Raw genomic sequence first — 12,903 nt, 5'->3', positions numbered from 1 at the left:
TATCATAGGGGTGGCATTTTGGAGAACTTACTGAACTTTGACCCGTGAAAGGGAGTTAAGTGCACAGTGATTGACACCGTCATGACCAGGAACTCGTGATCACAGAAGCACACACATACTGAAATAAAGCTATTGCAAGATAAGAAGAAATTAAGTTTTTTTTTAAGTCATTGAGAATTAACCAACTAAGGTTGGGCATTACAGAATAGAATTATAGAGTCATAGAGTTATACAGCACAAAAACTGGCCCTTCAGTCCATTGTGTCCGTGCTGGCCATCAAGCATCTATCTATTCTAATCCCATTTTCCAGCACTTGGCCTGTAGACCTGTAGGCTATGGTGCTTCAATTATATTATTACTTTAGAGCTAAACTAATTTAGCTTTTGCCATAGCACAGAAACATTATTTATCCTGTAACCCGGCTGGTGCCTTTCGCATTCAGGATCTCAAAAGTGAGCGATGGCCACACAAACTATATTGGTATTGAGAAAGGGCAGTCCACCTTTCTCTCCATTTCCAGAATTAGGAACTGGCATTTTATGTCTCTACTACTTCAAATACCATAAATGCCCTTGGAACCTGCGCTTCAAATAGGGTTTGCAAATGAGATGCTTTGGTTATTTTGGAAATAGTACAATGGCTGCACCATGCCACCATTGAAAATCCCTTCAAATAAGAAATAGCAGCAGGCGTAGGCAATTGCCCCCACCACCGCCCATGCCTGCTCTGCCATTTTAACATGATTGTGGCTGATTTTCTACTTCAACTCAACTTTCCAACCCAATGCTAATCCAAGATTTGTTTCAGAACCCCGGCTGTAGTTTCTTCCTGTAGCTTTCTGAAACATTATTGTATTCAGCATAGTTAATAGTGTTACTTACTTTCCTACTGGGATGCATTAAATGCAAAACAAAAAAAATCCTAAAACTGCTCTTCCAGCTGTTGACATTTTAATTAAGGAATTGTATTGGGTGTGTTTACTGGACTTCAGTGCTAGTCCAGGTCAAATGGTCTGAGAGGTTGAATTCCATTTTTTCAAAAGGTTTGGCAATTAAATAGCTTGCTCAGCAAAAGTAAAGATGATGCTGTCATTTGTTGTAAAAATCCAACTGATTCACTAATGTCTTTCAGACAAGGGAACCTGCTGTTACCTAGTATGGACCTATGTATGACTTTAGTCCCATGCCAATGTGGTTGATTCTTAATTGTCTTCTGAACTGATGTACCAAGCTTCACTGCTGTAGTGCAACTTCAGGACAATTAGGATGGGTCAAAGAATGCAAGTGAAACCACATTCGATGATTGAATTTTTAAAAAAGATGTTGCATTCCCTCTACCTAGTGTTGTCGTGTAATTGAAAACTGACTTTTTAGTTTGATGTGGGGCTACCATTGATCAATGCTGCCTGTCTAGCTATGTCAGTTGTGTAACAGTTCGAAGAGGAAGTTTAAATACTAATAGCTGCTTATATATTTGAGCACAGTTATGAACATTATTGTCTTTAAGTTATTCTGTTGGTCTATTGGAATTTATGACAATGTCACACTGCAGGATAACAAGCTTGAAACTGCTGTGGGTTAGCAATGCTGAATTGTTCCACTGATGCTATATTGCTACACCTATGCATCAGCGCTGCACCCAACAGTATTCAAATGTCATTTAATAGCCTAATGTTGACAGTCAGCAGGCCAGTCAGCTATTTGCTAACATCAAAACACTTTTAAAAATTTACAGGAGGTCCAGTGGATTGCCTGGGAACTTTTCAAAAGTGTACTTTGCTAATGAAAAACTGGAGCATTATATTGTGTCACCTAAATTTGATGTGCTTTCAGATCCAAATTTACTAATAAGTTATGCTTAACTAGTTTAGCTAAATGGAACACAGCACATTCTAGATATAAGGAATTAAATTAAAACCTAGTAACTACACAGCACTCCATGTTAATGGACTGATACTCATACTGCAGTTATGTTGTACCCATGCAGCTAATTAGAAGCCGCTGCAAGCTTTTGGAGGAGTATGTTTAAGCTTTTTCTGCCTGAACTTAATTTGGCATATTAGGTTGTTGCAATTCAATGCCACTTTCGCTCCCTGATTTTGGGTGCTGTAGCAAATTTATCTATCATCATCTAGCCTTTGCTGTAATCTAAAAATTCTACAGTTTGTAGCTGATTGTGATGCTCCACTTCTGCAGTGCTGATTTTGGGCCTTGAGCTTTCCTGGCCTCTTCATGGCCTGATTTGTTCAATAATCTTGCAGCACAGCTGTTATTAAACCAACGCTGTGCCCAATATTAACCTGCTTGAGCAGCTTTACAGAGACTGGCAGTATTTGTTTGGCCTAAATTTTGCATCTCTTGACAGCTTCTTACTTGGCCATTTAACTCTGTTACACAGTCAAACCTTGTAACCTATTGTTTTCAAGGTTCTAGCAAAAGTTGGGTCCTATAGCGCCTTCCGATTATGTTTGCAGAGAAGGAACACATTGCCACGTCAATGGGCATTTTGAAAACAGTAACTTTAATTATCTGCTCTCTAGGTTAGTGAATTCCAAAGATTAATGACTGTCTGAGAGAAATTCCTCCTCATCTCTGTCTTAAATGGGAGACCCCTTTGAAACCGTGACCCCCTGTTCTAAATTCCTCCTCGAGGGTAAACATCCTTTCAGCATCTGCTCCGTCAAGCCGCCTCAGAATCTAATGTTTCAATAAGATCTCAATTTTCTAAACTCAGATGAGAACAAGCCCAACCTGCTCAGCCTTTCCTCATTAAAAAATCCCCTTCACTTCTGGAATCAATCTAGTCTCTGAACTGGCTCCAATACCACCATATCCCTCCTTAAATACACAGTATTCTAGACGTGGTCTCACCAATGCCAGTACAGTTGAAGCAAGATTTTCCAACGTTAATACTCATTTCCCCTTGCAATCAAGGTCAACATTCCATTTGTGTTCCTAGTTGATTGCTATACCTGGGTGCTGACTCTTTGTGATTCAAATGTGAATTTGGTTGCTATTTTGAAAGTGTGTTAATTTTAGGTCTTGGGTTAACTAGCTCATGAAGAAAATGAATCATAATTATAATTTTTATATATTATAAATTTACTATAGGGTATTCGTTTGTATTTGTGCAGGGGAGAGGTTAGGGAACGATAAATTATGAAAACACAGGAAACAGTGAAACTTTTAAATTGCACAGATCTAATTTGGCTCCTTATATGTTAATGGAAAAAATTTGCAAGCATATGCCACAAAGGTAAAATGCACATTTGGAAATGTTTTGCCTTCAGTGTAAAAGTTTAAACTTATCTTTATTGCACCTCTACTTCGAGGTACAGAGGCATTTCTGCCAACACCCTGCCGGCTTGCTTGCTGTAGATTGGGGATAAAATCTGGGACTGTTTGGATCCTCTTATGACTCTATAATATCAACTGATGCCTCCACTCAGTAAGGAGTTAAAAGAATCTACTGAAACATAGATTGCACAATTTGTTTTTTAACAGGAAGCCTGTGTACAAAATCGCTGCTATTTGGATTCTTAAATGATGGATGTGTTCATGTACTCCAATAACATTTTGGCTATTTTTAAAAAGCATCTCTGCAACTTTGCCAGTAACTGTCCTCTTCTTATGTTTCCCGTTTAGAGTTTAGTCTAAATTATGTTTTTTTTTGGTCAGATTCACGTTTTTGTCTAGTTAGCTACTTTGACTTAATGAAGTTGAAACCTTACTTGTGCACTGAGATTTATTGTGAAATTATTTGGACCCATGGAAGTTGCAGACTTTTAGATATCCAAAGAAATGATTAATGAAAACATTTTGTGGTTTAGTGCATTTGTCAATCTGTGCCTATGAATTCCCAGAAAAATAGATTTTGCAGTATTTTGACAAGTTATTTTGAAACATCTTGAATCTGTAGGTTTTAAACAGTAAGAACTCTTTCTTGGCTTTCTGTACATAGCACAAAACATATCTGTAAATGGGCTCACTTTGACCTGCCTGTTGGACTATTTCCAGTTTGTTGCCAATATTGGCATTCATTTATTGAATACTGTGGGCCTGGGCATTTTTAATAGGTTCTAAACTTCTATTTCCTAGGTATTTACCATAGTTTTATTGTTTTTTTTGTCATTCTATGCCCTTTCCAAGTCAGTAAGATGGTCTGAAATTTGACACATTTCATGTGAGAAATTGTGGCCTGTGCATTGCTGTTTCTGCAATTGTTGGACTTTTCTTCAAGTTAATCTGACGAAATAATTCTGGCATCTCCATAGCTCTCATTTTCCTACACAGTTTACCACTTTGCATTCTTTCTGATTTACTATTCTAAACTTAGACAACCCATTTTCTGAGATTATAATTTTGCCCTTGCTGGCAGCAATAGTTTTAACCACCTGTAGTTATGGTTAATCACACAACAAATCTATAGAGGTAAATTTTATCCAGTGTTTGCATTTCTCTGTTCATCCCAGCATCAAGAATTTGGGAAAATGGGAATAACTCGTCGAACACTCAGATTTTAAATCATTTTGTAAATACGTGTTGTGAGTGATGATATAGAATGTGAAGTTTTGGGGGCAGCCATCTTGCAATTATTTAAAGAAACAGAATTTACGTGGAAGGGAGATACGAAAACACTTTGATTTTGAGAGATTCCTTTAAAATTTAGAACCCCTCATCTTTCATTGTCCAAAAATGTGCCACTTTTACAGAGTCTGTTTTGATGTCATGCACAGCAAAATGTCATCACTTTAAACTCTTGGTGAAGACTGGATTAGTGCTGTAGGAGGCTTCAGCTAGGTTATGTTACAGCCAGCACAATATGGATTGAAACTTGCTGTCAATTCTTGATTTTATATAAATATTTCAGATGTTTACAGAAATTTGAACCCTGGGCTTCTAGCTATATTTGCAGCTATGTAGCTGAGCTCTGTGTGGCTGATGTAGGAGTGGCCTGATTCTGTTCCATCATCTCTATAGGTGTTGACCCAGAACTGTATGAATTGACCACATCTAAACTGGAAGACTCTGGTACAGTCAATCGAATGACTGATGCATTTGCTCGCCTCATGTCGACAGCAGAGAAGACCAGCACATCCACCAGGTAAGGAATCCAACCCTTTGAAATCCTATCTAGCAGGTAAGCTTACTTTGAGCGGTAGTTTATACACCTGAGTATTTGTTGGGTAGCTAATTAAAAATTAAATATTCTTTCATATTAATGTTTAATGTACAAATCTACGTGATGTTACCTAACTTATTACCTTGAGAGTGAATTGCTGCTGCAAAGTGGTTCTCAAGTGTGATTCTGTTTATTTTCTTATGTCTGGACATGATCTTGTTTGTGAATAGCTGAAATAAGCATTGATCTGAATGTAAATTTATTTTGACGTAGATTCCATGTTGATGCTAGGATGGCCATGCATTGCAATTGTATTAGGTGAAAGATGATCCCACTGAAATCCAATCCTGAGACAAATTAATTTCTAGTATTTGTAGGTCCTCTGAAGACAGTGACTATTTATTCCCCTCTGTCTTTTCCACCTATAGTCCTGTCTCCAACTTGCTTTTTCTTCCTGAGCTGCTACACCAACAATGTTGGCACCAAACTCCATGCCACCTGCCTTGGATATTTTGGTTTGAATCCCTTCAGTCAGGTTTCTGTTTCTTCATTTCATCCATCACGTCAAAAATAAACAGTAATGTTCTACGTGACCGTGCATTGTCCTTTTTCTTTGTCCTTGACTCTCTGCCTGATTTTAAACATTATTGAACGCACAATCTCCCTGCTCCACCTCCCCTCTAATTTCCATGACTCTGCCCTCTCATGGTTCCATTAAACACATCAGGTTCCACAGGTACGCTGACAATGTCCAGCACTGCCACACCATCACACCTCTCGATCCCTCCACAGCCCCTTATTTGTCATGCTACTTGTCAGACATCCAGCCCTGGATGAGCAGAAATTTTCTCCAATTTATTACAGGGAAGAAAGGGCCCCAGCTATGCCTGTCTCTTTATGGGGTATGTGGAACATTCCTTGTTCCAGTCCTACTCCGGCCCCCTCCCACAACTCTTTCTCCGGTACATCGATGATTACTTCGGTGCTGCTTCACGCTCTCGTCGGGACCTGGAAAAATTTATTAATTTTGCTTCCAATCTCCACCCCTCCATCATTTTCACATGGTCCATCTCTGACACTTCTCTTCCCTTCCTTGACCTCTCTGTCTCAATTTCTGATGATAGACTGTCCACCAATATCCATTACAAGCCTACCGACTCCCACAGCTACCTCGACTACAGCTCCTCACACCCCGCTTCCTGTAAAGACTCCATCCCATTCTCTCAGTTCCTTCGCCTCCGTCACATCTGTTCTGATGACACTACCTTCAAAAACAGCTCCTCTGACATGTCCTCCTTCTTCCTTAACCGAGGTTTTCCATCCACGGTCGTTGACAGGGCCCTCAACCGTGTCCGGCCCATATCCCGCGCATCCTCCCTCACGCCTTCTCCTCCTTCCCAGAAACATGATAGGGTCCCCCTTGTCCTCACTTATCACCCCACCAGCCTCCGCATTCAAAGGATCATCCTCTGCCATTTCCGCCAACTCCAGCATGATGCCACCACCAAACACATCTTCCCTTCACCCCCCTTGACGGCATTCCGTAGGGATCGTTCCCTCCGGGACACCCTGGTCCACTCATCCATCACCCCCTACTCCTCAACCCCCACTTATGGCACCTCCCCATGCTCACGCAGAAGATGCAACACCTGCCCCTTCACTTCCTCTCTCCTCACCATCCAAGGGCCCAAACACTCCTTTCAAGTGAAGCAGCATTTCACTTGCATTTCCCCTAACTTAGTCAACTGCATTCGTTGCTCCCAATGCGGTCTCCTCTACATTGGAGAGACCAAACGCAAACTGGGCGACCGTTTTGCGGAACACCTGCAGTCTGTCCGCATGAAAGACCCAAACCTCCCTGTCGCTTGCCATTTTAACACTCCACCCTGTTCTCTTGCCCACATGTCTGTCCTTGGCTTGCTGCATTGTTCCAGTGAAGCCCAACGCAAACTGGAGGAACAGCACCTCATCTTCCGACTAGGCACTTTACAGCCTTCCGGGCTGAATATTGAATTCAACAACTTTAGATCTTAAACTCCCCCTCCCCCCATCCCCACCCCGTTTCTCCCCCCCCCCCCCTTTTTTTTTCCAATAATTTATATAGATTCTTCTTTCCCCACCTATTTCCATTATTTTTAAATCTAAAACTAAAACCTTGTTAGTCTGTCCACCCCACCCCCACTAGAGCTGTACTTTGAGTATCCTGTCTTCCATTCTTAATTAGCACTTTTCTTAGACAAATATCACCACCTTCAACACCTCTTTGATCCTTTTGTCTGTGACATCTTTTGATTATCTGCTCCTATCACTGCTTATCTCCACAATCACCACACCCTCAACTTCTCTCCGCACCCCCCCCCCCCCGCACCCCCCCACCCAACCTTAAACCAGTTTATATTTCTCCCTTCTCCTAACTATGCTTCAGTTCTGCCGAAGGGCCATGAAGGCTCGAAACGTTAACTGATTTCTTCTCCGCCGATGCTGCCAGACCTACTGAGTTTTTCCAGGTAATTCTGTTTTTGTTTAAGAAAGAAACCATTGTGTTTTTATTATTACTTCATGAGATGAGTGTCACTGGCTAGACCAGCATTTATTGTCCTTCCCTAATTTTCCTTGAGAAGGTGGTGGTGAGCTGCCACCTTGAACCGCTATAGTACTTGTGGTGTAGGTACACCCACAGTGCTGTTAGGAAGGGAGTTCCAGGATTTTGACCCAGTGACAGTGAAGGAACGGTGATATATTTCCACATCCGGATGGTGTGTGGCTTGGAGGAGAACTTGCAGGTGGCGGTGTTGCCATGCACCTGCTGCCTTGATCTTCTAAGTGATAGAGGTCATGGGTTTGGGAGGTGCTGTCGAAAGAGGCTTGGTGAATTGCTGTAGTGCATTGTGTAGATGGTACACGCTGCTGCTACGGTGCGTTGCTGCTGGAGGGTGTGAATGTTGAAGGTGGTGGATGGGGTGCTGATCAAGCGGGCTGCTTTGTCCTGAATGGTGTCAAGCTTCTTGAGTGTTGTTGGAGCTGCACTCGTCCAGGCAAGTGGAGAGTATTCCATCACACTCCTGACTTGCCCTTTGTAGATGGTGGACAGGTTTCAGGAGTCAGGAGGTGAGTTACTCCTGACCCAATCTCCTCTTCGTCACCAAGGCCACCTATTTCCACCACTGTAACATCCTCTGTCTTTGCCCCTGTTACACCTCAGCTGAAACCCTCATCCATGCCTTTGTTACTTCTACACTTGATTATTACAATGCTTTCCTGATCAACTCTCATTTTCCACCCACGGTAAACTTGAGCTCATTCAAAATTTTACCACCTCTGTCCTGGCTCTTAGCGAGTTCCTTCCATCAGTCAGCCCTGTGCTCGCTGACTTGGTGAATTCCAGTCCGTCAACACTTGATTTTAAGATTCTCACCCTTCTTTTCAAATCCTTCCTTGGTCTCACCCTTCTCTTTCTCTGTAACCCCCTCCAATATTCTGAGATGTCTGCACTCATTCAATCCTGGCCTCTTAAGCATCCCTGATTTTAATCACTCCGCCATTGGTTGTACCTTCAGCTGTCTGAGTCTTTAAGTTCTGGAACTCTGCCCCTAAATCTTTATGCCTCTCTGCCTCTCTCTCTTCCTCGAAGGTGCTCCTTTAAACCTACCTCTTTGACCGAGCTTTTGGTCACCTGTCATTATGTGGCTCAGTATCAGGTTTTGTTTCATAGCCATTCCTGTGAATTGCTTTGGGACTTCAAACAAATTTGCGTCTGTTTATATCACACCTTTAAAGCCTTGAGGCCTTTAGAAGGTGTAACCTTTTAATGTTCGTTTATAATTAACTATGATAACTTGAATATTTGACTTTTGGTTGATTTATTAAAAATCAGATTAAATGTGTAATGTTGCACTTTCTCGTAATCCTTGCATTAACACTTCAGATTTAAATTAGAAAATAATTGTTATTTTTTTTTCTTAGGAAACCAAAAAAGGAGGAAGTTCTTAGTAAGGAAGCTGCCAAAGTAATAGGAAGCCTTCCAGACCTATCATTCATGCATGCCAAAGTGCTGATGTTTCCAACCACATTAACACCTTTGCTAAGCTCCCATGAAAAGGCAGACTGAGCACTGGATCCTAGTTTTATTTTCTGAACATTTTAAAATCAAACGTATTTTGGCTTTCTCAAAATAAAATAAAACTAATCAGTCATTCAGATGATTTGTTAGTCAGTCCTGGAGAGTTCTACAGTCAATACGATGGTGTTGTATATTTATTTATACTAAAGTGATTTAAGTGTTTATATTAGAAAAATCTGTAAATATCAGGTGGAAGGTTTATTTTGCAGATTAGTTTTTCTTCTTTCTGTTGCTGTGTTGGGTTGAATAAATTTGTTTTGTCAGCTAATCTGACAGGGACCGTCATAAAACATTTTGAAACTGGTATGACCGTATTCAGATTCTGACTAACAGAAAACCCTGGTGAATTGTTTAATGTTGGGTTTTGTTACTTGTTCTGATGCAAATGAGAACAGTTTTTTTTGGGGGGGGTATTTCCAAGCCTATTTGATAAAAGGGCAAAGGTTATAGGCATTTTTGGCACTGCGATTTGCCGCATTTCATCAACCAGTGGTGCGTCTAGTATGGCACTGGCTCAAAATCGAGGTGACGCAATTATCATTAAAGCCATTACTGAGATGAAAATGTGATGCTTATTTAGGAAACCACTATCTAATAACAGTACAGGCATCAGCTGAGCTCATCTGTGAATGAGACACTGCATCTCAGAAGCCTGAGCTTTACTGGGAGGGGGCAGGAGGCGGGGGGGGGGAAACGAGGGACCAATATCTAGATGTCTTATTCAGACCCTTGAGGTGAGCCTGATCTTTCACTCATTATTTCTGCTTTATTTTACCACTAATACGTTTATTGAGGATTTTGCACAGTGTAAAGATAAGGTGGACATAATAGTTTGCAGTGATTTGGGCTGTATGTACAGTAATTATGGATTGTAAATGTTGGTGAAATTCCTATGGAAAATCTCTGATACAAAGAAGAACCTACATAGGTTGATGTGCATGTCCAGGTTCTTTTATAACTGTAGTATGTAAATTTACTTTTAGAATACACAGAAAATAAAGAGAGATGATTTGAAAAGATGTTGGTCTGTGTTTTTCACTATGACAGAAGTGTCATCTTTCGTTGACATTACAGGTTCAATGTGATCTATATCCAGAAGGAATAATTTGGGTGAAGGAACAGTACCTTTTAATCTATTGCTCCATTCTTTCTTTTACTCTGCTGTTTGCTCAACTAGAAATGTAATCGTGTACTGGTTACGTGCGCCAGTCACTGATGCTGATTCCAGGAAGCATTTTCATTCGTCTATTAGCCATGATTCCTGGGGCTGTGAAACATTTCCCATCCTTTGAAGCAACACTGCCCTCTGCTGTGCAGAACCTTGTCATGCAGGTTCATCTGCAAAAAAACTCAAAAAAAAAATCATAACTAGAGTGTCCAACCTTTTTTTTTAAACAAGGTCTGGCAGCATCTGTGGAGAGAGGAGCAAAGTTAACGTTTCGAGTCCGTATGACTCTTCTTCAGCTCTTGTTGAAATGGTTACAGGTTTTTCACTCCTGGCGCTTCAGCCAAACTGACCTGGTGATGAGATCTCTGTAACCATCAGTCAAGTCAGAAGCACTCGATCTATGAAACTTTCTGCTTCTGAGTGCAAAATGATTTTACACTAACCTGTTGTACCTCAGCTGTTCCAATTTTCCTCCCTGTGTAACCTTGTAATCCTCGCTTGTTGCTCACATTTCACCTCAGAATGTTTACATTTCCACTGTAGCTTGCAAACATTTAAATTAAAGTTTTTTTTTGTCAATGTTACATGCACTATTCACCAGTGAGTAAATTTTCCCTCTTTAACAACAATCACACTGTTACCCCTAGTGTCACAGGCACTCATACTTAAATATAACTTAAAGATTAATCTTTCACGCTGGCCCCTGTTGTACAATACCCCTTTCACTGGCTGAAAAACAGTTTTTCAGTAAACTCTCACATAATCCCCATGGTGCAGAACCCAGGAGGCGAGACATGGAAAGCCTGGACTGCTCACAAAAAATTGCTTGTTTTGCTTTCTCTTCAATGGCGCAAGTGACTCCAACCCTGTCGGCATGTTCACCGACAAGTTGACAAACTAAAAATCGAAAGTGGTCGTATTAGAGGGAGCTTATTTAGGACGTTGTTCGCATCCTTCCCCTTCCTCTCAGCACTCTGAATGTTGTGCAAGCGTGTGGACTCCTGTATCATCATCCCCTGTGGTTGATTCATTATTACTAAACCCTACTACAGGCAGCTTGGTGTTGAAAATCATCAACGAAATGGCACAGGAAGCCAGCATTTGACCCACTGTGTCTGTGCCAGCTCTTTGAAAGAGCTATCCAATTAGACCCCACTCCCCTGCTCTGTCCTCATAGTCTTCCTTCAAGTATTTATCCAATTCCCTTTTGAAAGTTACTATTGAATCTGCTCCCACCCTTCAGGCAGCACCTTCCAAAGCACAATAACTCACTGTGTAAAAAAAAAAATTAATTCTCATGTGGCACCTGGGTGTCCTCGGGCTGGCATGGACAAGATGGGCTGAATGGCCGCCTGTGCTGTAACTTTTCTATGGCTCTATGTTACCTCTGGACTTTTTTTTTTGCCAATCACCTTAAAGCTTGTTACTGGGCTTTCTGCCGCTACAAACAATTACTTTAATTTCTGTATCATCAGAACAGCTGTCCAGACAAGATTCCGCTATCAAACCCCTTTCAACACCTCTTACAAATCTACTCTGCTTTTAAGGAGAACAACCTGAGTTTCCATTTTTTACTGAATTTTTTTTTTGATTACCTATTGGGGTTTTCAATGCATTTTCATAGAGAGTTATAGTGTCAGCTGTGTTTCAGTTGCCAACACTCTTACCTCTGAGTCCATAGCCTAAATTTTTGAATGTAGGCTCTAACACTCCAGTGAATTACTGAGGGAGTCCTGCACAGTTGTTGGCGTGGTATTTTGGATGAGACACTAAACCAAGGCCCAGTCTTTAAAAAAAAACGAGAGACGTGCTAATGATGTCTAGTTGGGATGAAACTCTAAATGACAGATGAGTGATAGCAGAAACATAAACTTATCAGTTTCCATGTGATGCTGGGTTTTAAGTTCCCAATGCGCTCGGAGAGGGGGAGAGGTCCGGTAGTGTGTGGGGAAACTCGAAAGTAAGTGCAGCCAGCCTGTCGGCTTTTTAACGTAGCCACTGCATTAACGTTATTTCCGGGTTTCCTGACCAGTTGGGTTGAGTGGATGTGATGATGACCTCTTCCCGCGTGCTGGGAGCTCATCCCGCTTGTGCGCGCACGTGGGGAGCTCAATGTGAGGGATGAAAATGCTCAGACGCTGCTGGAGACACCGAGCAGATCAGTCACCTACTGTTGTGTAGAGAGAAACGGGCAAGTCAACGTTACAAGTGTGGATCCCTCATCAGAGCGGCTTTCCAAACCGAGTGGACGGCCTGAACGCCCTATCAATCAGCCGGGTTTGCAACGTGGTTTACTTACGTATGCTAGAAGCTACATATGATTATACATCAGGACCTGTCCTCTGCAGGCAAAGGGAGCATGTCCAGACATTGTATCTTTTTTGAATGAACAAAAGCATGGGGGCCATAGGACCCTGGTGCATTCGTCACGGCAACACCTCGACCAATCACAGCTGACTTGCCAACCAATCAACACCCCTTTTCTCATGCAGT

General features: G+C 41.5%; 1 protein-coding gene across 1 annotated transcript in view; it reads left to right on the top strand.

The window, feature by feature from the left end:
* The window catches only part of LOC144689431 (aftiphilin-like), a 63,940-nt gene extending 53,681 nt beyond the window's left edge, over positions 1-10,259 (top strand). The window contains exons 8-9 of the mRNA XM_078556515.1: positions 4,981-5,104; positions 9,086-10,259. Of these exons, the coding sequence (XP_078412641.1) occupies positions 4,981-5,104; positions 9,086-9,230 (269 nt within the window). The 3' untranslated portion in view covers positions 9,231-10,259. The remainder of the gene's footprint in view (positions 1-4,980; positions 5,105-9,085) is intronic.
* The last annotated feature ends 2,644 nt before the right edge of the window (positions 10,260-12,903 follow it).

The sequence above is a fragment of the Cetorhinus maximus genome, chromosome 14 (assembly GCF_964194155.1).
Source record: "Cetorhinus maximus chromosome 14, sCetMax3.hap1.1, whole genome shotgun sequence".
NCBI classification, from domain to species: Eukaryota; Metazoa; Chordata; class Chondrichthyes; order Lamniformes; family Cetorhinidae; genus Cetorhinus; species Cetorhinus maximus.
Note: the sequence above shows the minus strand (reverse complement) of the source record. Positions and strands in the feature narration are given on the sequence as shown.